Source organism: Gopherus flavomarginatus, chromosome 6 (assembly GCF_025201925.1).
Source record: "Gopherus flavomarginatus isolate rGopFla2 chromosome 6, rGopFla2.mat.asm, whole genome shotgun sequence".
Classification (NCBI taxonomy): Eukaryota; Metazoa; Chordata; order Testudines; family Testudinidae; genus Gopherus; species Gopherus flavomarginatus.
In genome coordinates, this window is record NC_066622.1 from 96,906,118 (window position 1) to 96,933,861 (window position 27,744).

Below are 27,744 nucleotides of genomic sequence, written 5' to 3' on the forward strand. Positions count from 1 at the left end.
AGCTTCGCCGCGGTTTGCTCTCGCGTTCCCCGAACAAGCAGGTCTCCTTCCCTGCGGTTTGCACGGTGGTTCGCGGAACGCGAGAGCAAACCGCGGCGAAGCTGGTCTCCTTCCCCGGTTTGCTCTCGCCTTCCCCAAAACCCCTTGAAGCCGCCCAACAGCGCTGCAGTGTGGCCACATCTAACACCACTTGCAGCGCTGGTTGCTGTAAGTGTGGCCACTCTGCAGCGCTGGCCCTATACAGCTGTACTAATACAGCTGTAACAACCAGCGCTGCAAAATTTTAGATGTAGACATGGCCTGAGTTTAACTCTGCGGCAAAGACTTTGGTTTTCGAGGGCTGCAATGATCACTAAGTGGTGGTGAGGGAAGCTTTTTTTTTTTTTGCAAAGATCACTAAGTGGTGGGCGGGGGAAGGGTTGGTTTACCCCTGGAATAGAGAAGTGGTATTCAGACCTGTCTGTTGAGTTAGCAGCCAACGAAAGACTAGCTTATTGCCTTAGAGAGCAATTAGGAGAAATTTAGTCCCCATTTCTAGATACACTTGGATACAAAATGTTGAGGTGGCTCAAGGAATACCAGACTTCTATTCCACCTAACCCCTCCTCCTCTCCCTATTGGTTATCCTCACCCTAAAATGTTATGGGTATGTAGTATTGTCTGGTCTTGCAGGTTTGACAAGTTGTAAAACTGTAATTTTATTAGAGATGTATACAAGCTGTAAATTTACTTTTTACTGTCTTTATGAACATTAATCACAAACACAAAATAAATAAAATGGAGTAGGGGGAGGGGAATCTATAAATGTCTGTAGAATCTGATGCATTTAAAACTGGTGAATTATTCCAAGGAACTTTCTGACTGCAATACAGTGTCAGGAGAACCAAATCAGGGAAGAATACACTTGCAGTCTGACGGTGCCCACTAAACAGGAGAGGCTAAGCCCAATAACATTTGTTTCTATGGAAAAGTGTTTCCCTAAATCGCTCATTAACCCACATCTGCAGATTTGGTAATGACGGGGGATCAAGACTCTGCTCACCTTATCTAATCAAGCATATGGAGAGAGAGCGCAAGCATTTGCCCCTGGACAATACAAAGTACAGACTGGGGGGAGATTTACAGAGTGGATTCAGTGCAAGAAACAGAGGTCAATGACGGAGGGTGCTCTGTTTTCCACTTTTTTGGTACCAATCTGAGTTGAAATACTGAGCCATTTTTATCTCGCTATAGTTGCATTAACAGTACCTTTGGCTTGATGCATCTAGATTATCAGATAGAAAAATGTGGTGTTTATTGCTATGATTGATATTTGTGATTCTTCAAGTTGCAACTTCTTGTGTTTATCTGTTTCTGTTTTAGGCCTTTATCATGCAAAAGGCTTTGTTGGGGTGGGAGCATGGTGTCTGTAGCTGGCAGTGTGACTCTCTACACTTCTCTGCCCCTGTATCAGGGATGGACAAATAGAGCTTTCAGGTTTCCTTTCTGATCATCTTTCCTGGTGGTTAATACTCAGTAAATATTAGGTATAAACTAATGGTGAATGATGAGTTTTCTCAGATCTGATTTTTATTTGTATTTATATAACTTAACCATAAATATTCTCTGCACACATTCACTTTTTGGGACAGTTTTTCCATCCTTTATCTCTTCAGAGAACATCTTTTAGGAAAGTTACTACAACTATTGAAAAGAAGATCTTAGGATAGTATTGTCTCATCTCATCAGCCATAACACTTGCATTGCTGGCATGAATCTATACTGAGTCAGTATCAAGTCTGATGGTTTTAATATAAGAAGGTACCAGGTACCTCTCTTGGGTCACTGTCAGACTAAATGAAAAAAGACCCCTTTGAATTCTGCCAGCTGAATACCAGCATTGGTTAAATTGTAAATCTACATACTAAGGACTTGGCTTGCAGGATGTATATGACTTTCCTGCTATTGCACGTTCCGTTGCTGTATTTTTGGACATTCTCATATGAAATGCAAACAGAAGGGTATTGAATTATAACCGTCTGGCTTCCTTATTTGTGGTGCAACCGAGCAACTTTCTTCCTGATTTTAACTTTGTGTTTGTACTGCAGAACTGAAAATTGAAAACCAACCTGATGGGGTGTTTCTGTGTTGCCAATTTAGGGGGAAAACCCCCCAATGTTTTGTGGTGCTACTTGTTTTTAAAATGGATTTCCTTGAAGGTGAAAGCAGATAGACTTATTTGAGCTCTATCCCAATTCCAGAAGAATTTGGGGGTTGAGTTCTCTGGCCTAAAAGGCCAGATTCAGTTGTGACAATCTTGGCTTCTGACAAATCTGTATTTTTAGACTTTCCTACAGAAATGCTGAGCTTGACTCCTCAGATCCTTGAGGCATAGATCATGGCAGTGTGTGTTCTGTCATGTGACACAGTGAAATAATTATCAGCGAGAAAATATGTTAAAGTTTGCGGTGAGTATCTAGACTCATCAGTTCTTCCATTTTACCCACATAGCTTTGCTTCATTCTGACTCATGTCAGAGTTTTGGTCATTAGAAATCAATTTATTCTCATAGGCTCCAGCGGACATTGTTATCTGGATCAAAGTCTTTGATTTACAATGTTTGAGTATGGTTGGATGGCGTGGCTTTGCTTTTCAGAGTAACTCCTGCTTACATCTTTGCTTAACCCTGACCTAATTGACTGCAGATTTCACAACAGTCTAGGAGCCAAAAAGGAATTTGTTTGACCTCCCACTCCTTCATTGGGACCTCTTATTTTTAAAATCTCAGCTCACATGATTAACTTGTCCTATCCCTGAAAACCAGCTCAGTTGTCTATACTTATTTGGTGTTTTTGCTCTTTTGTTTTAGGGATACAGGGGAGTTGTTTAGTATAGACATAGCCTTCAAAATAAAACCAAGAGACTGTACAGCAGCACAGCTGTACCGATGCAGGTGTGTTGCTATAAGGTCTCCCATGTAGGCACTCTACGCAGACGGGAGAGAGCTCTCCTGCGGGCATAATTAAACCACCCCCAATGAGTCACAGTAGCTATGTCGGCAGGAGAACCTCTCCTACTGACATAACACTGTGCCCACTACCACTTATGCTGGCAAAACTATGTCACTCAGGGTTCCCCCCCCCCCCCCCGAGCAGCATAAGTTCTACTAATAAAAGTGTTAGTACAGATGTAGGAATTAGGCTCTGTCAGGTCACCTGGTTTGGATTAGGGTGACCAGATAGCAAGTGTGAAAAATAGGGATGGGGGTGGGGGGTAATAGGCACCGATATAAGAGAGAGCCCCAAATACAGTATCTGGACTGTCCCTGTGAAATCAGGACATCTGGTCACCTTAGGTTTGGATCATCCTTTTCATAGCAGAATTTTTTACCCATGGGGAAGCAGAAAGCAAAGGTTTGTGCTGGGGTGGCAAATCAAATGGATGAAGGGAGAGCAGTGTTAGCTTCTGTCCTTTATACGGTCTTGGTAAAGACAATACTGATCGTAGCTTTTTCCAGCAGTGTTGCCAACTCTTTTTGATTTTTATTGTAAATCTTCCAATATTTGTCATGGTATTTTTTGGTAACGCCTCGGTACCTGGAGTCAGGTGAAAGTCTTTTGTAAATGTAACTTCATTCTCATTATTTTAAAAAGTGAGTTTCTAGCCTAAATTGTCAAGCTTTGAGACACTTGTGACAATGTAACCCCGAAAGACTCACACACCAGAAGGAAAATAAAAACCTAAAATATATTTTTAATTGAGGTAGGAGGCTGTGTCTGACTCTCAATTTTTGAAGGCTGGGGTTAGCAGTACTGATAGTGCAAAACAGTGCTGTGGCAGCTGATACATTGTCAAAAGCTGTAAATGAGGGCAGTGCCAGAGGAGGGCTGTAAGAAGTGACCGCAGCAGTAACAATAAAATAATAATAAAAACCTTGGATGTCTGATGCACTTTTACAAGAAGGAGGAGCAACAAAAGGGTGGAGAATATTGGGCTGGTGATTGTGGTTAATCCTCTGCTCTGTCACACAAAAATCCAAGATTCAGGCCATGTCTAGACTACCTGCCGTATCGGTGGGTTAAAATAGATTGCTCGGGGATCGATATATCGCGTCTCATCTAGACGCGATATATCGATCCCCGAGCGCGCTTATATCTATTCTGGAACTCCACCAACCCCAATGGAGTTGCGGAATCGACAGGGGGAGCTGCGGACATCGATCCCGCGCGGTCAGGATGGGTGAGTAATCCGATCTTTAGATATTTGACTTCAGCTACGTTAGTCACATAGCTGAAGTTGCGTATCTAAGATCGATTTCCCCCTGTAGTGTAGACCAGCCCTCAGTCTCTCATCCACTGGGTAGATAAAGCTGTGCAGATAAAGCAACTTGTTTTTAAAACTGATTTCATTCAAGGTGAAATGCATCATGGGACAAATCCCCTGGAGGTTGGGAGTGCCTCAGATAAATTGCTCAGCACTGATCCAGGAGCATTATTAATTAGCTCTGAAGAGAGACCCTTGCAGCCCTACTCATCCAAAGAATGACAACAAGGCCTTCAGGAAGAATGAAGTTCTCCTGCATAGAGAACTTTCCACTAGGTTTCCACCAAAACAAACACATGCCACAGAAAAGGCTTTTAATTTCTCTTTTCTTTTGTTTCCTGCTGCCTTTCAGCTATGAATTCCCGCCCAGCCCCCCCCCCCCCCCCCAAGATCAGAACAGTGTAGAGAAAGAAGTACATATTCCCCCCCTCCACAACTTGGTCAGATCATGCAGGCTTTACTCTCTTGAAATTCCCATGGGAATTAATAGGAAAGACTGCAGGACTGACTCTCTTTTTAATTTCATTTGTAAAACTTCTTTTTAAATACAAAAGACACATGTTCTGTTAGCCACAGTGTTCTCTGGGGTACATGTTAATACTCCATTAATATCTTTCTGGGGCAGTTACAAGCTCATTCAGTTTTGGCCCTGTGCCTCAAAACACAGCTGTGGTATACATTAAGGGCCCTTTAATGTACACCATGTTCTGAGATATTGATTAAGTAATACAGTACTTCTTGCTATTGTTATCTTGCTATTGAACCCTCAGCAAATAATGATGAAAGGCCAGGCCAAGCAGATATGTAACTAGCAGACAGCTCCTTTTGAAAGTGAAGGAGCCCTGCTACACTGCAAAAACAGCCATTTGAAAAAAATGACCTTTTAAAAAAAAATAGATTTTATATACAGTTTCAGCTGACATGATTGTGGTGCTTCTGTTCTTAGGGCCCATCTTGGTTACAAAAGACACTGAGATAGCTTAAACCAAGGGCTGGTCTATATTTAAAAGTTACATCAGCATAGCAACCTCTCTTAAGGATGTGAAAAAATCCACACCGCTGAAAGATGTAGCTAAACTGACCTGACCCCCCAGTGTAGACAGTGCTAGGTTGATGGAAGAATTCTTCTTTTGACCTAGGTACTGCTTCTCCGAGAGGTGAATTAACTCCAGTGATGAACACCTCATGTCACAAGAGGTAATGCCTACATTTAAAGGAACTGTGCCACTGTGGCATTTTAAGTGTAGACCTAGCCCAAATTACACCGTGTCTACAGAGATAATATGGCTGTAATAGAGGCATGTACTGAAAATCAGCTGTTTGTAGGAGCCTGGAATGCAGCAGTGCTGTTCCATTGTATGTTGGCCACTCCAGAAATTCAGGCTGAGCTTCAATCTAACAGTGTTGACCGCTTTAAAAGTTGCTTGCAATGAGGAAAATTAGGCCCGTGCCATCTTCTGCTTTTTAAATGATCTACTATGAAGGCCTGAAAGCTGTTGGGATTTAAGTTTATTTTTTCTGCTTGTATTTCACCGTAGGAATTTCAAGAATGATAAAGGGGAAGACTTGACAGAGGACTTGGATGACTAAGGGCTTGTCTCCCCTGGCAATTAACAGCACTGCAACTTTCTGGCTCAGAGGTGTGAAAAAACCACCCTCCTGAGCGCAGCGAGTTGCAGCGCTGTAAAGCATCAGTGTAAACAGTGCCGCAGTGCTGGGAGCTAGGCCCCTCGTTGAGGTGGGTTTTTTTAGAACGCTGGGAGAGCTCTTGCCCCGTGCTGCACCGCAACCACACAGGGCACGTTAAAGCACTGCCGCAGCAACGCTTTAGCGTTGCTAGTGTAGCCTAGCACTCAGTATGTACTGGGAGTTACCTTAACTCCTGACTGAAGAGATGGGAGTGCTGACTCCTTCAGGGAAAAGAATTTTTCTTCCAATTGTATGAACAAAACTAAGGATAATCAGTATTAATAAAAATCCCTTCCCTCAATTGCTCAGGCTTCACCTCTTTGGCACTGTGATGTCACAGTACCAGGGTCAGTGCAATCATTTAGGCTACCTAGGCAGTCGCCTAGGGCGCTGGAATTTGGGGGGCACCATTTTCTTCGGCAGCAACCACAGTGGCTGGATCTTCGGCCACCCCGGTTGCCGCCAGCATTTAGGCGGAGGGAGCTGGGCAGGGGAGCTCGGGGAGGGCTGCCTGCAGCAAGTAAGGGGGGGGCAGCACGCAGGGGAACTCTCCGCCCCAGCTCACCCCTGCCCCGCCTCCTCCCCGTGCACGCTGTGGCTGCTTCACTTCTCCCGCCTCCCAGGCTTGCAGCGCCAAGCAGCTTAGGTGCCACAAGCCTGGGAGGCGGGAGAAGTGAAGCAGCCAGGGCATGTTCGTGCGCAGAGCAGGGATGAGCTGGGGCGAGGGGGGCGCCTCAGGGCAGGGGTGCAGGGGGTGGGAGGATGCAAGGTGGAAGTTTCGCCTAGGGTGTGAAACATCCTTGCACCAGCCCTGACAGTACCACCACCTGTCCAGTCATCCATAAGATCTCCCAGGATAAACAAATCTAAACTTGTAATGAAAAAAATGCAGTTGTCTTTATAGATCACAAATAGGCAATGACAAGCAGAAACATTTTTTTTTTCCTTTGCAGATCATCTTTAAGGATTGGTTAAGAGCCACTTATTGAGGCTTGATCTCAAGACTTCTTTTCCTGGCAAACACAATCTGGTTGTTAAAATGCAGGATTCAAAAAAGGGAAAACTTTGTACTACATGCTCCTGAACCTGTCAAGGGTGTATTGGTTCCAGGCTATCTTCCTCTTGCTTATCCAGTAAATGTTTTGAGCTGGAATAGGATTCACCCAGCACTTTGCTTACACTATTATTACCCTCTAGGTAACATGTAAAACTCAACTATTCTGACATCAGTTGTCAAATCTGAGTCACTGGAGATGAAAATGTTGCTAGTTTGGCATCTTTGCTTTGATATTGTTAACTCATGTTTGAAAGTTCAGTACTAGAATGGTTCTGCATTAATGGTGACCTTTCCAGTTGTTAAATCTTTATTTCTTGTTTGTGCATAATGTTAATTGGGAAGCAGTGTGCTCCAGTGGACAGGGCACTTGGCCCGGAGCTGAGGCCTCCATTCTGTTACAGGCTCTCCCATTGACTAGATACATGAGAGTGGGTAAGCCCCTTCACCTTACCTCTGTTTCCCCACCTGTAAAAAGGGGAAATCATACTTTCCTTCTTAGAAAAAGCCTCAAATGCTTCTGAGGCATCAGCTTCTAGTTTTGCAGTTCTTTCATGCTCTTCCCCACTGGCTCAATGCGGTCACCACAGAACACTTAGTTGTTAGCATTAGAGAAGCCAGTCTCCATTGCATTAAGTGAAGGTGCTTTTTAAAGTGCTTACAGCATAGAGCTTGTTCAGGCAGCCTGCAAAATCTAAGGCTGCAAGGGTCCTTGGATGGGTTCCCAGGGTTTCCAAATTGCTGTGTCATGCATGCTGTATATGCAAATATATGAGATCACCAGGAGGAGTTTGAGGAGGCAGCAAAGACAATTTGTGTGCCCTAGGCAGCACATGAAGACTCAGCACAGAGCATACTCTCTTTATTTTCTCATGCCAGCTGGGATCTCTTGTATTGGACCTGTCAGTCTAGGTAGGAAATTATGTTAGAAGCTGTGCTGCTGAATTCATCCCATGAGAATGAGTCGTGTTCCAAACTGGGGACTCCCTTGACACTCATCCAGCAGCCTACAGCTGGAAAAGGAGCTTTGGATCAAAACAAGGGCTCTTCCTGTTTTGCTGCAAGGCTTTTGAGCCTGTGAGGTGTTGCACATGCACCTCCTCTCTAAAAACTAGTTGAGAGTGTTATTTTGCTGCTTATTTGGAAGAGGAAGTGTCCTGTGGACAGCATCCCACCATCTGAAAGTCTGTCCTCAAGTCAGAGAGATCAAAGCATGCCCTTACATTTGAGGGATGTGAAAGAGAGGCCAGGAGGGGGAGAACTCTTTGTGGCTCAAGAGGGTAACTGATGCTTCAGAACTGGGTTGCTGAACTTGTCCCTGCGAGGACAAGGCCTCAGGCTGTCCTTTGCTGTAGCAGTGACACAGGAAATCACTGTATGGCTAGTTTGATAAATTGGTAAGGGCTCATGTACCATACTTCAGTGATGGGTACAGAGTAATTATCTAGATATCTGCTCCAAAACCTGTGTGTGTTGAGTCAAACCATATAGTCACTTTCATGAAGCATCATCTGACCAATCAACATAATTAAAGAAACTAAAGCACAGTAGTTCCAAGTTGGAGAATATCTGAAGAACATACTTTTGATCGGTGTGTGTGTTGTTTGTAAGGCTGGCTGGATACATGTTTGTGATTTTAGGTAACAGATGAAGCAACTTATATCATGGAACCTGATGATTGTTAATATTCCTGTAAGGGTGATAAAGGGACATTGCTAGGCTTTGGAAGACAGTTCTGGTTTTATTTTATTTTAAAATAAATAAAAAATAAAGCAAGTCCAGAATAGCTGCAAGATAAAGAAGGACAACAGCACAGATCTCTCCTGCTGACTTTTTTTTTTTTTTAAAGGAATGCAGGAGGGGAAGAAATTTGCTCAGATTGACACAGTTCAAAGTCATCTTCACTATCATTAGTTATGTCCTTCTTATTGCTGACCTTGGACTATGAAACTGTGGAACAGCACTGGGTAGCTCTGTCCTGATGTACAATGGGGAACAAAATATTCTTAGATTCCAAAAGCAGCAAGTATAGTAAACACCACATAAGCTTACCATACTGTTGGCTTTGTACCATTTCTCAGGTTGCCTCCTAGAATATCCTGCTACTTCCTGTGTTCCAAGCACGGTCTTCCTTCAAATTCTTCCCCCAAACCTCTTTTTCTTCCCTGTTCTGTATTAGCTGGGGAAAATGGCTTTGTAACAAATTGCAAGTTCAAGGTATTTTAATCAGCAACATCTGTATACCACATTGTGTCCACACACATCAGCTGTCTGCCTTTTAGAAGCATTGGCTGCTAGAGGGCTGTAATGCCAAAGTTGAGGTCTTTTGTTTAGTCTGGCTAAACCCATGCAATCTGCAATGGTTTTGCCCCTTTGTAGACAAGAATTTACAAGTATGTGGTTGCACATGTTCAGTGAGATCTAACTAAAGCATCTAAAAGCTCCTGCTCTCAGCAACACCTATTGAATTCCTGGTGTCTGTTTCCAGCAATAGGTGAACACAATGGAAGATAATGTGCTTCTTCATTCTTAACAATTGTAAGAGGAGTTGTATGCGGACACAGCAAAATGTTTTTGTCAAAACCAGAGTTGCTTTGTGGACTTGCTATATCTTGCAAAGACAAGCAAGGCAGCCACCTATTTCTGCAACTGATATCCCTGCAAGGATTTCCTTGACTAGAATAGACACTAGCTGAAGAGAACTTTCACAATGCAAACATATGTAGTGTTGATTTTGTGAGTCTGCTTCAGGGTGGATTGATTTTAAATCAGCGAGTGGAAAGCCTCAATTTAAATTGATTTTGAATCAACTTTTCCATATTAATTTACCCTATTTTCTAAGTAAAGGTGCTTTCTCATTGGTTGATAAAATATTAAAACATGTTGATTAACAAATAGAGCCTTTATATTAGATTTTGTACCTATCTTTTTTATATGTAGGAGGTACACTATAACTATATACATTTATCTAAGCAATTATATAGCTTAATATTTTCAGATTCTTAATTGTACACTTTTAGAAAGTTAGAAAATGGTGAATGATATATTGCTTAAATAGATAACATTTTGCTCATTAATTACTGTCAATCTGCATTAGGATAGTAACTGGAATTTAATTACACACCACCATATAAAATATATTTTTGTTAAACAAAACAACCTTAAATGTTTTGGATACAAACTTCTTATCAAAACATGTTTCACATTTACAATTGTTTTATTAATCCCACAGTTCCTTTAACTGTAATTGTGAATTAAATTGATTATTTCAGGTCATCCTGGGAAAATGTTCAAATATGCCTAAGTGCAGGTGACTGGTGCTTAAGTTCTTACTCACCTTCGTCTCTTGAAAAGATACTCTCCTAAATTACTTAGGCTGATTTATTGTGCCATATTTATAAAGCTTGACCTCAAAAGTTAGAATCATGGGGAAAACATCTTTACATAGAAAAGCCAACTTTAACTCAAAGGTTTTGATAGAGGCTCATGGAGTCAGCATATTTTTTTTTTGTACTTAAATGTTAGAAGTATAAGAAGTTTGGACTTTAACATATTTTGGACTAAATTCAGATTTCATTTCAACAGAAAAATGTAACAATCAAAATAAGATTTAAATAAAAAATGTATTTTTATCCACCCAGGTCTGTACTGTATCCGGACAAATGAAACATAAATGGGAAATTTACCTTTCTGTTTGTCCCAAGGGTTAACTCTTGAAGTGTATTTTAAAATCACAACTTAAATAATATTGTTCACCATTTTTCTGCTTATCCTTGAATCAGGAATATCCAGCTAATAATCTAATGCAATGGTGACAAATATTATAATATTTTATTCATATGAAGGGCAAGTTCTTGAAAATAAGTTCTTGACTACCAGATATTCTTTTGAGTGTTCAACAGAGGTGCTCAACGACATAGTACATACATTTATCTCTGCTCATTAGCTGATAACAGTATATTATTGTAATATGGGCTGGGAGTTTCCATAAATGTGGTTCAGAACCAGAGGTAATTCATCTGAACAAACTGACATATCGTGAAATGATCCTTGTGTCTCCAAATACTATGGAGTTGGGGAGGAAGAGATGGAACAGTTTGGGAGAGTGCAGGATTTTTAGTTTGAGGACATTAGGCATACATGTGTGCTTGTGTTGCTTTTTACTTTATACCTTTAGTTTTAGTTTTGTATACTTAAAACTCACACTGCTTACTCTGAAATTTCAGAGCAAAACACAGCAAAATTCAGCTGATTTGAACAGGAAAATCCCTGCAGATTTTGCCAACATTTACAATTTGCATTGTTCTATAGTATGTGAGCTCAAAAGATAGGCTCTAGCAAAACAAAACCCTTCAAATACATCCATTTAATACTGTGAATCAAAATAAGACTAACCTAGCTCTCCTATTAATCTACAAACCTCCCCATGCAAAAGGCTTCCAAGAGGATCTAAGATGGTATCCATGATGATAAAATGTACATGGCTGATAGTCTAGACAGTAAAGTCTCCCAAGAAAATCAATGCCTTTGCTTCAGCTACCTGAAAGCTTAGCTAATCTTTCCTCCTTTTTAGATTTTTCCTTAGAAGACTCTAGTCCCCCCACTGGGTTCTGGGATTGGACAAAACCCCCAAATTACTCCCTCTCCTACTCAGATCACGAACCATCACCCTGATTCACCCCACACAAATGGATTCAATCAAATTCCCAAATTGTGTGGGAGCAAACTCTATCAAACCAAGTAACCTAGGAGTGGAAGAACTAGTCAAGCAGAACCACCACCCCTTGACCACTTCTAAAATGAATGCAGCAGTGCTTAGGACACCATCCTATGATCCCACTGCCCTTGCAGGTGGTTGTGGCTCTCAGCTGTCCCTAATCTATGTGAAGCCCCTGCATAAGTTGGTTAAATAGGCCAAGTTGTCAGCAATGTGCAGGTAATACACAGCTCTATATCTGATATAAAATATGTAAATAACACCATTTTCTAATTCTAACATACAGAAAAGATCAGTGCCTGGCTGAGGAGCATGTGGTTGAAATCGAACCCAGATAAGAAAGGATTGATACTTGTGGGGAAAGGGAAGCAGTTTGAAAAACTTGCCTCCTCCATAGCTACTCCTTCAGGCATCTACCTATTCATTGTAATTTCATAGCCTCAGGCTCCTGAATGTGGAGGCCTAAACCCACTCATGTCCACTTACACTGGGCCAGAAGACTTAGAGCTAGCAACAATGATCCACAGTTTTGACCTCCATGCCCAATAACTGCAACTCCCATATCTGAGAATGAAGCCAGACAGCCTGACGAAGCATCAGCTGGTACAGCACCTGCTTGCTTGCTCAGCAACACGAACTGCTGTAAACATGTTGACCTTCTGCCTTGCATAATGGCTTCCCCTGGAACTACAGTACTACCACCTTTAGTGATTATTTTGTATTGAAAGTAGTCTTTTTTTTCCTTCTTAACCCTCTCCCCCTCAATGTGTTTAAATCTCAGGTTAGTTTTGTTTTAAAAAGTTGCAGAGTAAAGGTTGAAAACATAGCTCAGGCTCAAGAATGAGAAGACACGTACAACCCATTTTTTTTAAACCTCTATTTTGAAGCCACTGTATTTGGGGATGGGGGTAAAAAAAAGAGGTCTGACATGATTTTGGATTCTGCTATGTTTTTCAAGGGTTCTGTTTAATATTCAGAGCCTCTACAAGGTTGTCTGCCTGCCTATACTCTTATGGCAGTTATATGCTACTAACACAGTGAAACTGATGACTAATAAGCTGAGATTTTTAAGGACAAGAGGGAAGCAGAACTTTCAAAGGAGCCAGCCCCTGAAAGAGGTAAGAATGAGCATGACCTCTGACTGTTCAGAACCAGAATTGATCTCTGATTTACTTTTCTCATAAGTAGCTCACTACTTGGTATTGTGCATATCTGGAACAAAACAATCTCTCTTCTTTGTTTCTTTCTTTCTTCATGGAGTGAAGAGAGAGGCTTATAGTTGTATATTTCTGAAGGAGGAACTTAGATACCAGCAAGGGTGGCCATATTAGTACACATTGAAACCTACAGTCAAGCATGATCAAGTCCAGTGACCCTGACAAAGAAGTCCTGATGGGTAGCAGTAGTCAAAGATAGAAAACTTCCTCTTCTTAACCTTGCAATTAAAACCAGGGCTGGTTTCTGTCAGTTGACTGGGCTTATGGGGCTGTTTAATTGCAGAGTAGATGATGTGACTCTGGGCTTTAGGGAGGGTCCCAGAGTTCAGGCTCAGCTTGAGCCCTGATGTTGACAATAATTAAATAGCCCCTTAGCCGAGTCAGCTGCAGGGCGAGGTGTGGGGTGCTAAGCGCAGCGCAGACATAGGCGGAGAGCCACGCTGGGGATGAACAGCATGTACTGGACCAAGGCCTGTTTTCCAGCTACTCCAGTCCTCCTTCAGGCCTGCTTCCCCGGGCAGGACGGCAGCCCCGGCTTGGCACAAGGGCCGTTGGGTGACGGCCCTGGGCGGCAGAGCAAGCCCGGGTCACGCGGCAGGGCGGCCCGCTCCCCTTAACGCTCCTGCGCGGCTCGCTCCAGCCGGCGGCCGTTGCTGGCTGTAGGGCTAGGCGGCAACGCGCCGCAACCAATCTCCTGCAGGCGCCCCCGGGCACGTCCCTGCACAGCGATAACGGGGCGGTGCGGACTGAGCCAACGCCCCTGCCCGCGGCTTCCCCATCACGTGGTGTCTGATCATCCCCCCCCACCCTTACAATCGCCCCACACCGCTCCCTCCTGCGCATGCGCCTTCTCCGCTAACCCACCCCGTCGCCCTTAGGGCAAGATGATTTAGCGTCAGAAGACCCGGAGGAAAGGAGCATGCGCAATGGTGAAAACGCTGCGGGGGGGGGGTCCGCTGTGGAATGATGAGCGCATGCGTACTGGTGGGCTGGAGGGGGTTTCCGCCCCACCCAGGGTGGGCAGAGCATGCGCAGTGATGGGGGCTCGGGCTGGCCTTATATAGGCTGCGATCAGCTGATCGGCTCCGCATTGCAGAGACGCAGATATGCAGCTGCTGGTTTTGCTGTGTCTGTTGGCTGCTGGTAAGCGGGGCAGGGCCGCGCGCTGCTCACGGGGCGGCAGCAGCTGTGGGTAGACTCCGGGCTGGGGCGAACCCGCGTCCCTTGGTGCCCGGGCTGGCCGGGTCTGTGGGGCTCGACCATGCGGGTGGAGGGAGCGGGGCGGTTGGATCTAGGGTGGAGGCTGGGCAGCGGCTCCAGCAGCGGGAGCTGCCCGGGGGCAGTGGGGCCGGTGTGTGTGTCTGTATGGGGGGCTGGGTAGAGCGCCCAGGCCCGGTGCCTGAAAGCGCTGGGCGGGGTCCTCTCCCCTCCGCTGAGGTGGGCATGGGAGTTAACCTTCCCGCCGCCGGGAGGGGGCTCGGAGGTGGGTGATCCAGGCCAAAGTCTGCGCTGTCTCTTGGCTGCCGTGTGTAGTCGGTGCTACACAGAGAGACTAGGTAAATACCGTGCTCAGAGCTTCGTCAGACTCAGCAAATACGGCCTGGGTCTTGACCGCGTAAACGCCAGAGATGGGCGCTAACTAATCAGACCTTCCGTGGAGTGAGAGCCGCGACTGGCACAGTCAGTATCACCCATCTAACTGTGTGAGTACTGGCCTGAGCTCAGCAGCTCCGGGGGCTAGATGTTGTGTTAAACGACTGATCGCAGCCCTCCCAGTCTGAAGAAAATCGTTATAACTCTTATAATATCTTTGCTCATGTTGTTTACAATCAACTCCTTATTTTGTATAGGTGGCCAGGGCAATAGGTTGGTATATTCTTACTAATTTTGATTTTTCAGATGTCAGTTGAATGCTAACAGTATTGACTCATAAAATAAATACACATTTATGATTTTCAGTAATTCCAGAATAAAACAAGCCTGCCAAATGATTATAACACCTTGAACTCCTTATGTCTAGCGAACACTAGAATCTTTAGCCTTGTATCTTAAATGTTCAAAGGATTTTTTTGTCTACAAAAAATCTTTGTATCAGGGCATATTCTTCGGAAGATAATACTGATTCTTGCTGTAAATGACACAGCATTGTAAAACACCGTTAGCTGCCAAAACCCTGAAGGAAAAGGAAAAAGCCTTCAAGAGAATGTTGTGGGTGGAGAGTCAGCAGAAAATAAATCTTGCCTGGAGCCTTACTATTACTTTACTAATGACACTGCAGTACTCATCATGATGCAATTTAGTTTGATATTCAGTGCTTCCATAGTGCTACTATGGGTTCAGTATTTTACTTAGTAAATAACTAAATGTTTTGTGCCTCTGCACAGTCTGTATTAATAAAACAAAATATTGGGGGAGTTAACAAACAAGGTGATAAATGAAGAAAGGAATACACAAAATATTTAAGGGGGTTTCTTGTGGTGTAGCGTTCATCACATGACTTTGTAAAGGACCTATCTTAAATCTATCCAAAAAACCTAACAGATCTTGAAAAATTAACTTGATACCTAATTCAAAAACAAATTCTCTTAATAGAGGAGCACTGTCTGGGGACAAAGTGCAGATGAGGAGAGGCCAACCTCCACACCAGTTACTGAAAAATGGGATTGTGCTAAGACTTATAGCAGGATACTGTATCTCATCAGGGATTCAATGCTACTGGCTGAAGGCAGATATACTTGAAGTTTGGAAATCCTACCAACTCTTCTTTTACTGTAAAGGCAAAGAATCCTTCTTTGTTCTTCCACTTGCCAACCCAGGTGCCTGCTAATGTCTGTGTCCATTACTCTGTTCCTCTTGTCAGCCTCTTTGCTGCAGATGGTGATGATGAGGTGTTTGTTTCTAGTCTGCCCTGTGGCTTAGTTTTTTTTCTCTCAGTGAATAGCTCTGATGCCTCTGTTTGCTACTGTTCATAGCCTTGCCAAGTGTTGGCAAAGGGCTTGTCTACATCACAAAGTTGCAGCGCTGGTGAGGGGGTTACAGCGCTGCAACTTAGGAGGTGTACACATCTGCAGGGCATCACCAGCGCTGCAACTCCCTGTTTGCAGCGCTGGCCGTACTCCCGTTTTGTCTCAGGTGTAGAGGATCCAGCGCTGGTGATCCAGCGCTGGTAATCAAGTGTAGACACTTACCAGCGCTTTTCTTGACCTCCGTGGAATAAGCAGGTATCCCAGCATACCTGAGGAAGCCTCTGGTAATCAAGCTGGTCTCCTTCCCCGGTTTGCTCTCGCGTTCCCCGAACCCCCCTTGAAGCCGCCCAACAGCGCTGCAGTGTGGCCACATCTAACACCACTTGCAGCGCTGGTTGCTGTAAGTGTGGCCACTCTGCAGCGCTGGCCCTATACAGCTGTACTAATACAGCTGTAACAACCAGCGCTGCAAAATTTTAGATGTAGACATGGCCAAAGTGTAGATCAGCCTCTCATACTTCAACTGGGGTGGGGGAGTGTGTGTGGGGCAGGGCTCTGCCTGGTTCTGCTGCCTCTGCCTGAAACAATTAAGCACAACAGAGGACTTCTGTTAGACTTGTTTGTTCTATAAATACTGTTGGTCTGTGCTTGCTCACATGAGTCTTGCTATGGTCACTATATTTCTTTATGGAAGAATCCTGCAGGTTCAAATCAGTTTCCTTACTGTTGAAAATGTTGCAGCATAGTTTGACTTCATGAGCTATTAAAGTCTAGCTTTGTCTGTCATGTCTCAAAGGAATTGTTTGGAAGCTCACTTTAATAATAGATTATTACAGTTGGACGGGACCTCAGGAGATCATCTAGTCCAACCTCCTGCTCAAAGCAGGACCAATCTCCAAATGGCCCCCTCATGTTCAAACCACTGAGTTATCCCTCCCCCCTCTGGTGGCTGATGAATGTAAGAACTTAAGGCTGTTATTTGTACCCATGCATTCACCACCTTAATTTTAAAGAAGAGACTGTAGAAATAAGCAGGTCTTAAAAATCCTGTTGGATATTACAAAGTAAGTATACTTCTCAGATACAGGTGCCTTTTAAAATATACTTGCTAAAACTGAGTGCCCCACTAATCATTTTGGTCTTTTGTTGTGTAGCTCTGACAGCTGCTGCTTTTCTTCCTCAATCCTTGAGCAATCCCTTTCTGCTCTGTTTTTTGGATGCGGTTGGCAGGTATAATTTGGTGGTATGCAGTAAATGGAGTATGAGGTGGACCTATAGCTGAAAAGAGTCAGAAGACCAAGGCCAAGTCTATATTGGTATAATTATGTCGCTCAGGACTGTGAAAAATGCACCCTCCTGAGCAATGTACAGTAACTCCTCACTTAACGTTGTAGTTATGTTCCTGAAAAATGCAACTTCAAGTGAAACAATGTTAAATGAATCCAATTTTCTCATAAGATTTAATGTAAATGCAGGGGCTAAGGTTCCAAGGAAATTTTTGGGGGCAGACAAAAGGCATTATATACTGTACAGTACTGTACTGTGGTGGGGAGGTGCCCCGGCTTACTCCTGGGGCTCAGGGTGCAGAGGGTTGCTCAGGGTGGGGGTGTGGGAGGAGGCAGGAGGTGCAGAGCACTTACTTGGTGCAGGGGATGTGCATGTGGCTCTGCGCAGTGCAGCACCTCCCCCATGGCTGCAGTTCTGAGAGCTGCCCCCCACCCGGCAGGGCCACCTGGAACGCAGGGGCTTTAGGGGCTGCAGGGCCCTGGTCTGCAGCTCTAATTCCCCTTTCAGAATGTGGCCCTGCAAGCACGGGCTGGAGGACTCAGGAGGAGCAGGGGCAGCCAGTGGTTGGAGAGAGGTGGTGCTTTCCCCGCTAGGGCATCTATGTGCACCCGTGTACTGGCCAGCAGACAAACATCCATCAAAATGCTGCCAAAAAGTGGCATCATCAAGAGGCAATGCTGCCCAAAAGCGGTATTACCAGGAGGCAACGCTGCCGAAATGCTGCTGATTTTTGGTGGCATTTCAGCAGCTATGCCTCTTGAGGTTGCCGCTTCTCGGCGGGATTTCGGCAGATGCTTGTCCACCGGCTATGGTCCTTGGTGACTAGTCATCCAGCGCCTGCCCCTTGGAAAAGGTTGGGGACCACTGTCTTCCCCCAGTGCTTCCCCCACTGCTTAGAGGGGGGAGGAGGTGGGGAAGAGGAACTTGTGCAATGCTCCCTTGTAAAGTCAGCCAAACGACTTATAAGGGAGTATTGCACAACTTTAAAAGAGCATGTTCCCTAATGTAGCAGCAATGTAACTTCGAAACAGTGTTAAGCGGGAGGATGCTAAGTGAGGAGTTACTGTAGTTATACCGACATAACCCCGGTGTAGTCAGCACTATGTTGAGGGAAAGCTTCTCCAGTTGACATGGGCCTGGTCTACGCTGAGGGGAAGCGGGGTCGGGGGGAGAGAACTGATTTTAAGTTACACAACTTCAGCTATGTGAATAACAGCTGAAATCAATGTATTTAGATCTACTCACAGCAGTGTCTTCATTGTGGTAAGTCAATGGCTGATGCTCTCCCATCAACTCCGCCTGTGCCTCTCACTCTGGTGGAGTACTAGAGTCGATGGGAGAGTGCTCAGCAGGCAATTTATTGCATCTAAACTAGATGCCATAAATCAACCGCTGCTGGATCAATTGCTGCCTGTCGATCCAGTGGGTAATGTAGACAAGCCCATAGGTACCATAGGGAGGTGGATTAACTATGTCTGCATAGTACTGTCTTTATTGAAGTCCTACAGTGCAGCTGACAAACCCTGAAGAACTGGGAATCTGGGTGAGGCTTTTATGTTGCTTTACCTATAAAAGACTTAACGAGATAAAATGGCAGGTAATGTGGCGTGAAGAAGCTTTAAGATGTCTAGACCAGATGTCAGCAAACTTTTTGGCCTGAGGGCCATATCTGGGTATGGTAATTGTATGGCAGGCCATGAATGTTCATGAAATTGGGATTGGGGTGCGGGAGGGGGCTTTGGGCTGGTGTGTGTGGGAGGGGAGGATGGCACTGGTTGGAGGTGCAGGCTCTGGGGTGGGGCTGGGGATGAGCGATTTGGGGTGTAGGAGGGTGCTCCAGGCTGGGGCTGAGGGGTATTCGAGGGGGATCAGGGCTGGGGCAGAGGGGATGGCTCCAGCTGGGGGTGCAGGTTCTGGGGTGGGGCTCAGGATGAGAGGTTTGGGGTGTTGGAAGGTGCTGTGGGCTGGGATTGAGGAGTTTGGAGAGCAAGAGGGGGAGCAGGGCTGGAGCAGGGGGCTGGGGCACAGGAGGGGCTCAGAGGTGCAGGTTCCAGGCAGTGCTTATCTCAAGCAGTTCCCTGAAGCAGCAGCATTTCCCCTCTCTGGCTCCTATGCGGAGGTGTGACCAGGCAGCTCTGCGCTGCCCTGCGTGCTTCCCTGTCTGCAGGTGCCACCCCTGCAGCTCCCAGATTGACCAGTGGGAGCACTTGGGGCTGAGGCAGTGTGTGGAGCCCCCTTGCTGCCCCTGCATGTAGGAGCTGCAGGGGGGTCATGCTGCTGCTTCTGGGAGCCATGGCATGCATGTGCAGAGTGGCCACAGACCCAGCTCGAACTTGGGGACCAGATTAAATCAGCTGGTGGGCTGGATGTGGCCTGCAGGCTGTAGTTTGCCTACCCCTGGTCTAGACATACTGTACTTCCTCTAGTTTTGTATATTACATGAAACTATATCAAATGGCACAAGTGAATTCATTTTTGGGAGGAAGGAAAGGGGCAATAGTTGAAGACAACATAATGGGTCTTGAGCATTCTTTCCAATGTAATAATTAGAACCCTACCAAATTCATGGTCCATTTTGGCTAATTTCATGGTCGTGATCATGATTTCAGCTGTCTAAATCTGAAATTTCACATGTTGTAATTGTAGGGGTCCTGACCCCAAAGGGGGCGGGGGAGACAAGGTTATTGTAGGTGGGGCACCTACACCTGAAACTTTTACAATGTAGGAGCCCTTGTAAAGAGAACATCTAAAAGTGGATGACATCAAAAATAAATGAATATATACAAATTAAAAGGATACTATAGATAACTTAAAGGTTAATCTCATTGGGTTTATCCAGCAAGTACTAAAAGCTGTATGATTGTAATGGACAGCACTTTCTCCTCACTTCTCTCCTGGCCTGGCCAGTTCTGGCAACAAACCAAGTGCTATCACAGTGAGGATTCATGTCTCCTGTCATGTGAAAGAGGCTATTATAAAATAGGAACTTGAATAGGGCAACTCTTTTCAGGGCTATAAACTTTAAATTTCTCCCTGCTATCATCCCCAATTAAATAAATCTTAAAAGGAGCAGAAATCTTACTGTTGTGGGTTTCCTTCTTGCATTTTATATACCAGTCAATTACAACACTAGACTTGCATAAAGGGAGAAAAATCCTGAAACTGGTAGCTGTAGAAACAGAAGAACAGTGGGGGAACTTGTAGCTCATAGACTCAGCTTTAGCATTTATATTAGTCAGCAGTAATGCAAGGAACCTACAGGCCTGTATCCTGTAAGACATTGCCTTCAGCAGTTTGCATAAGGCTTGAGGCCTATGAACATTGACACAGCTAAATGGTGTAATGGCCACTCCTGAGTTTTGGGGAATTGGGAATAGAATGTTTAAGTGGGAAGTTTGTCCATAATAACATCGGGCAACCAGTTACCAACATCAGCTTTTGGACATCTTAGGATGGGAACATCCTCAGATGTCTTGACTTTGGAAGAGTGCCATGGCAACAAATTGACATATGATGAATTCAAATTAATATACCAATCTAAAGGAGAAGGGCACCTCAACATTAATAGGGTGAGGAATAAAAATTAAGAAGAGGGGAGAAACCCCCTACTGAATAGGCATTAGACATAGTGATGTCAGCAAAACATATTATAAAAGTTGTATCCCAGCTTATGGGCAGGAGGGGAAGAGAGATGTAGACCTTGGGAGGTGCCAAGATGATGGCCACTAGTTATGAGGAAGGTAATAACCAACATTTCAGGTGGTTCTGTAAGGAGTGGTATGACCATATAGAATGTACAGAAATTCTGCAGATGGCTATTCTGTAGTTTAGAGTTGGGGAACGTGCGTTTGGCTAGATGAAGTAGTCATTGCTACCAACTAAAGCAGGGATCTCAAACTCAGTTTACCTTAGGGCCATTGCCAGTCCTCAGATCCTCCCAGTAGCCCAGGAAGGTGGTAAAGGAGGGAAGCAGAGGAAGGGTCTGGCGTCACACCTTACTCTGAGCCCTTAACCCCTGTCAATCCCTGCGGGTTCTTACCCTCTTCCCCCGTTGGTGGGGTACCTTCAGTCCTTAGATACTAGGGGAGGAAGTCTCCCTCGGCTGCTGGGGCAGGGTTTCCCTTACTTCAGTTCTCTGATCTTTCACGTCTCTCAGTACACCTCCACACTCCAGTCCTCTAGCCTTCCTCCTTCTCCCTGTCTGCCTGAAGCCGGGGGTTTTATTAGGTTCCTGAGAGGGCCTTAATTGACTGCAGGTGCTCCAATTAACTTGTAGCCACCCTCCCTAGTTTACAGGGAACCACACCTTAATTAGCCTTGGGCTTATATATTTACCCTCAAATACTCTACCACTGCTCCCTGGCTCTCCTGTATCTCAAACTTTATACAACTCTGTGCTTGCCAGAGAGTTTTTAGTGTTTCCTGGACACCTGGCAAGGCTTCAGTTTTGTCAGTATGTTGATGTTTGGCCTCAGTGACTGAGCAGTTGAAACCTTCAGGACTGCAGCAAGGTGTGCATCAGTTAGTTGTGTGGTATTTTGCCTTGGTTATATTCACTGGGGTGGGGGAGTGAAGCTGCCTCCATGGCTGACTCTGCCTGGCGACTAGTGATGGTATCTCTGTCCCTCTCCCTCCAGCCAATGGGAGCTGTGGAGGCGGTGTCTGCAGTAGGCAGAGCCACTGCAACCCCTGAGCTAAAGGCGGATTGCTGTGCTAGAGTGAGATTGGAAGAACTATAATAAACCAATGATCTGTGCCCACAAATAACTCATTTGGTTAGTCATCGTCCCTGTAGCCGCTATGGGTGACTGGTTCTTTAGTTCATATCTTCATTATTAATCTCGCCTTCCATCCTGTGCTTTCCTATATCTTTGTTCTTTACAGCTGAAAGGATACTGTTAGTCAGCTGACTGTCCACCTGCCTCTTCCCCACATGAGCATCTTATTCATATTTTAAAGCTTGTGGCTTCTCCTGATACCTAACTGAGGATTGTTTTTCTGCAGGAAAGTTGTGTGTGCCATGATTGACTTGACTGGCACTTGAGTATAGCCCCTCTTGTGTTACATTGCATTACTTTGCTGTTGCATTCAGGAGTGAAGAGCAGATACTAAACCAAGTTCACTTTTTTTTTAAAGCTACTGGTGGAAAGATGTGTGGAGATGCTTTATTGTGACCTAGAGGCTCAATTTGAGTGTTCAGACTATTGGTAAAAGCACTGCAGCAAACTCATAATCTGCGCAACTTCAGATAATGAGCTAAATGTATTTTTGGGTACTTTACCTACCAGTTTTTTACGATCAGATTTCCAAGTTTTGGGGATTTTCCAAGCAAATGGGAACTTGCTAAAAAGGAAGTAGTGCTGTCAAATGCATAGGATACACTGAAAACCATATTTTGTATTATTGTAAATCTTCTGTTTTTATTTGCACCGTAAAATTATTGGATGGTATTCCTTTAAAAATCTTATTCCAGCTGGGTCCTGCTCACTGTAAGAAGTACAAGACTTGCATCACGCTGTTAGTGTTCTCTGTACCAATCTGGTAACCTGAAAAAAGCATATTATTCCCACTCTTTCTAATCAAAAGATGCTCATTACTTGCATGCTTTGCTGCAAAATAGAGCAGTCCACACTGCTCCCATTTTATGAATCTCTGTCCAATATAGAGCCAAGGAGCAGAAATTTATATTAAAGGTATGCAGCTCAAAACTGATAACTATTAAAATGTGTGGTTAACAAATTTTTGTTTTGTCAAGAGTCTAGTGACCACAAACAACATAGGCACAAAAAGAATAGGACTGATGGTTAACCTTCTTGCAGAAAGAAGTTTGTGAAACAGCTCTGGTGGACTTCTTTCTAGATAAGAACTTAAGTACAACTCAAACACAATTATCCTGGTTTAACAAAAGGTGGCTTTTAAAACCAAACAAATCTGTTAAACCTGTGCAAACCCCTCTGACTTAGTTTTGGTTTAAAGCAGGCTCATTTCACTTTAGTTTAAAAAAAAAAATCTAATTGATATAAGCTAAACCATAGCAAGCCTGGTTTTAAATATAAAAGTCTGCACAGAAGTTTGCACTGACATAACACAACAGGTTTAATACTGCCCCTTATCGAGGACTCTTATTCACTGTATTGCCATCATCCCTGTCTAGTTAAACTGATCCACTACTGCATTTGTGCTTTTCAAAAAACTTCTGAATTCATTACTTCAAATGTTGTTTTAGTAGTATGGACTAGTAGACGGCCTTGTTCATCTCCTGGCTTCTGCCTGAACTGAGTTTTTCCTGCCATGAAAGGATTCCCAAATACAAGTTGTACTTCAGTTTCATAGGATATGGGGAGCCTTTTAGCAATGTCTGTGGCTGAGGCTTGGTAAATTCAATAATGGTTAGAGCTAACTAAAGTTTAGGGAATCGGGATTGTGAGGGGGGGAGGGAGGAGAGAGAGAGAGATGAATAAGAACGTAAGAATAGCCGTACTGGGTCAGACCAAAGGTCCATCTTCCGACAGTGGCCAATGCCAGGTGTCCCAGAGGAAATGAACAGAACAGGTAATCTTCGAGTGATCCATTCCCTGTTGCCCATTCCCAGCTTCTGGCAAACAGAGGGTAGGGACACCATTCCTATGCATCCTGGTTGTTAACCATTGATGGACCTATCCTCCATGAATTTATCTAGTAATAAACTTTATAATATCTCATTAAAATGTAATGCCATTAAACTAACATGCCATCTAATAGTTCCTGAAGCTACTCTAAAGGGTGCTAGTCTCCTTCATACTTCCCTCCTCATATTTTCCGCTCAAAACCTACATCCATCATAATGAAGAATTAGTAAAATATCTGTAACCAATATCACTTGTCTTGTCTTGCTCCCTAGCAGCAGTTGCTATGCTTTGTCTTGTGCTAAGACTCTGACTTCCTCAAAAAACATAGGAATAGCACAAGTAAAGAAGAGGGATGTCATAATTAACCATTCTGTTGCAATATATTCACATCAGGAGCTGATGCCTCTACCAAAGCAGCTGCCAAATCAAAGGTTTTGCTAAACAAATGGGAGAAAATCTACAGCGAGGCATTTCTATCATCCTATAAGCCACCTGAGATGGTCTCCCAAGGAAACTTACACCCAGTAGAAGTATACTGAAGTTTAAATGATTTTTTTTTTCAAGTCAGCCAGTAAAGTTCAATCAGAGTTTCATTAGACATGTGAATTAGACACGATATGCTAAACCTGACTCTCATAATAAATGAAGGAAGGAAGGTCAGACTATTCATAAAAACATTACAAGGAAAACTAATCAAGTCTGTGTCAAAGAAAAGGCTGTAGCTTTAGCAGAGGGTTGTATCTATTTGCTCCCATCTGGGCAAATTATACTTTTTCAATCTGGGGCCTGAGTTTTAAGAGCCCATTATGCCAATTTGACTAAAAGGCCAATAGAAATTCAACAGGTAGTATTCTGCGAACAAATATACACAGGGGCTTCAGCAACAGCAACTACAGAGCAAAGTGAGGACAGCTCCCCTAACTAATCAGTGGGCAGAAAAGAACATTCACCTTCTGATATCTCTTCTATAGAAGTCAGTAACTATCCACCAGTGACTCAGAGTAAAGTCCAACCAAAAGCTTAATCCACTCTTATTATTCCCAAATCTCAACAGTATGAATCTCGTGACCAGTGGAGCAAGCAGTTTCACAAGACTTTCTTAGTAAGTCTTCTGAATATCTTATTGGTCTTAAAGATTCTGATCCAAATGGTCTGCTCATAAGCAAGGGCTTGCATAGTGCTATGAACTGCTGCAGAATCATACTCCTGAATATAAGTTTTTGTTTTTCCAAAAACTTGTTTTTTAGATTTTACGGTTGTAAACATAATCTCCCAAACAGTCACTGGTGTAAAGTTATTTAAAATTGTTTTTGAGGCTGTAGACAGCCTCAAACTATAGTTGATAGGTGTGAACTGTTCCCCATTCTACTCAAGGGAATGTCCATTCTGAAACCTAATGTAAACATTGCTTTAAAAAAAAATCACAGTTGCGATAACTACAAATTTGTAACTATAATAGCTGACTGATTATATATTAGGTCATTGAGTAGCTGTTAGCTGGATTGGAAATTTAACTTAAAAAAACAAAAATCCAGCCCACTCCTGTCCTAGTCTCAAGGAGAAGGGAAAGAAGAGTGTCATCCCTTCCTCTTTGCCAAAACCTCAGATGGCCTCTGTGTAGCTATGAAGCCTTCTTGGCCCCAGCCCTGAATGGCTTCTGTACAGTTGTGTGTTTTCAGTGCAAACTGTGATGTGCAGAAAATCTGGAAGAATTAAAAAAAATGAAATCTGTACAAATAAAGGATGATATACAAATTTATTTTTTTTAAAGTTTTTTATTTAGTATAATCTGAAACTGCTACAAGTTTCTGGTCTTTCACCAGGTGCTGCAGAATTTGGGTTGAGATCACTTTGTAGTTCAGGCTGTAGCCAGGGCTATATGTCTCTAGAAGGAGGTGTATGTGAGCACATGCACATAGCTCTGGTCCCTCAAGATGAAAATCCTGCTTCTTCTGGGATTAGAGTTTTGTAATCCAGGGCACATAGGCTAAATGCTTGAATTGCTGTCTACTCTCAAACTGGATGGATTTGGAGAGAGTGGACTTGGTGTGATGTAATGTTGAGAATTGCCATTGCTCTCTACCAGTGTTTACAGCTGGCTTTTCAGTAAGTACCTTTTTAGTATTCTAATCTGTAGAGTAAAATTGATCAGGAAGACTGTCTCTCTGTGGTCTCTCGTAACTTGTCCCATGATGGGCCATTGGTAAAGGCAACAGTGCCATTACATCTGTAATACAGATGTTTAACAGATTCAGGTAAAAGATGTGAGCATTCTCTTTGTATTAGATAGCGGAAGCCCTGAAACCATTCTCAAAGAAGGTGTTGCAATGCAGCTCTACAGGTCTAGAGGTGCTGTAAAGTACATGAGATGGAAGTTAGATGTGGTGTGTGCAAATGACTTGTAGTAGGAGCCTTGGCAAATGTTGGGAAAGCTACAGTTCTCACAAGGGGGCACTGTCAATCCACCCAACCTTTTTGGGTTCATTGCCATCAGGATGCGTATTATGCCTTTAGCCTAGCCTGTCCCCTATCTTTCAGTGTCCTGTGAGGGGAAAACACATCGTGAGGAGATACCTCAACATGTTCTTGGATGTTACAGGTAGGGGTGTCCCTTTAAAATGAATAAGCAGTCCGAAATTCCAGATTCTTGATCAGCAGGCACTCTGCACTTTTGTAAATACTGGATTAATAATTCCTGATGAAGTCTCTCCAGTACTTCACCACTAACCTCTTAAGAGATCTTGCTCATGAATGAATAGCATGTTTAGCTAGCATTGTGTGCTGTGATGGTGGCTGGGGTTTTTTAACTGAAGAGAACCTTGAAGCTAAAGTATGGCTTTTCCTTAATCTGTTTCATTCTGTAAAGACTCTATGTAACTGAGCTAGCGCAAACAAGAGTGTTATGGAGAGGGTGCAGGAGAGAAGGTGGTAGTAACTAGGTGAAAAAGTATTGCAAAATATAATTTACACATCATACTGAAAGTAGCAGGCACAGTGACAGGTTTGAGTGTTAGCCGTGTTAGTCTGTATCAGCAAAAAACCAGGAGTAGTTGTGGCACCTTGCAGACTAACAAATTTATTTGAGCATAAGCTTTCGTGGGCTAAAACCCACTGCATTGGATGCATGGAGTGGAAAATACAGTAGGAAGATATATATACATGCACAGAGAACATGGGGAAAAATGGGTGTTTCCATACCAACTGTAAGGAGAGTAATTAAGGTGGACTGTTTAAAAAACAAAAAAAAAAAACACTTTGTGGTGATAATCAGGATGGCCCATTACCAACAGTTGACAAGCAGGCATGAGTAACAATGGGGGAGGAGGGGGAGCAGGAAGAATTAGCATGGCAGTTTTTACTTTGTATAGTGACCAATCCACTCCCGATCTTTATTCAAGCCTAATTTAATGATGTCTAGTTTGCAAATGAATTCCAGTTCCACAGTTTGTCCTTGGAGTCTGGTTTTGGCATTTGCGGGTGGGGTGGGTTGGATGGTGGTGGGGTCCCAGGGGACCTGTCAGAGGGCAGGGGTTTGGATGGGGTCGAGGCAGTCAGGGCACTGGGCGCAGGGGGGTTGGATAGGGGGTGGGATCCTGGGGGTTGGTTAGGGGCGGTGGTCCTGGAAGGGGGTGGTAAGGGGGGGTGGATGAGTCAGATTCTGAGGGGGGCAGTTGGGGTGGGGGGGGGCAGGCTGTTTTGGGGAAGCACAGCCTGCCCTACCAGCCCCTTCATCCAGTTTTACAACCCCAATGTGGCCCTTGGGCCAAAAAGTTTGCCCACCTCTGCCTTAGTATGAAACTAGCTTGTTTGCATTGGTGTCATGGTCTCCTTATGAGAAGACTATAGATCACACGGGTTAAGTACTGGGGCCGCTTCCCAAATAGTGATACTTCCCCTGACTGGT

The 27,744-nt window shown here is 44.0% G+C and overlaps 1 protein-coding gene across 5 annotated transcripts in view; it reads left to right on the forward strand.

Moving 5' to 3' along the window:
* The first annotated feature begins 14,004 nt into the window (after nt 1–14,004).
* The window catches only part of PSAP (prosaposin), a 34,582-nt gene continuing 20,842 nt past the window's right edge, over nt 14,005–27,744 (forward strand). For 2 of the 5 annotated variants that reach the window (XM_050959496.1, XM_050959498.1), the window contains exon 1: nt 14,008–14,122. In XM_050959496.1, coding sequence (XP_050815453.1) covers nt 14,086–14,122 — 37 coding nt within the window. In that variant the 5' untranslated portion in view covers nt 14,008–14,085. Of the gene's footprint in view, nt 14,123–26,405; nt 26,440–27,744 lie in introns of those variants that run through there. The other 3 variants (XM_050959499.1, XM_050959501.1, XM_050959497.1) reach the window with 2 other exon arrangements.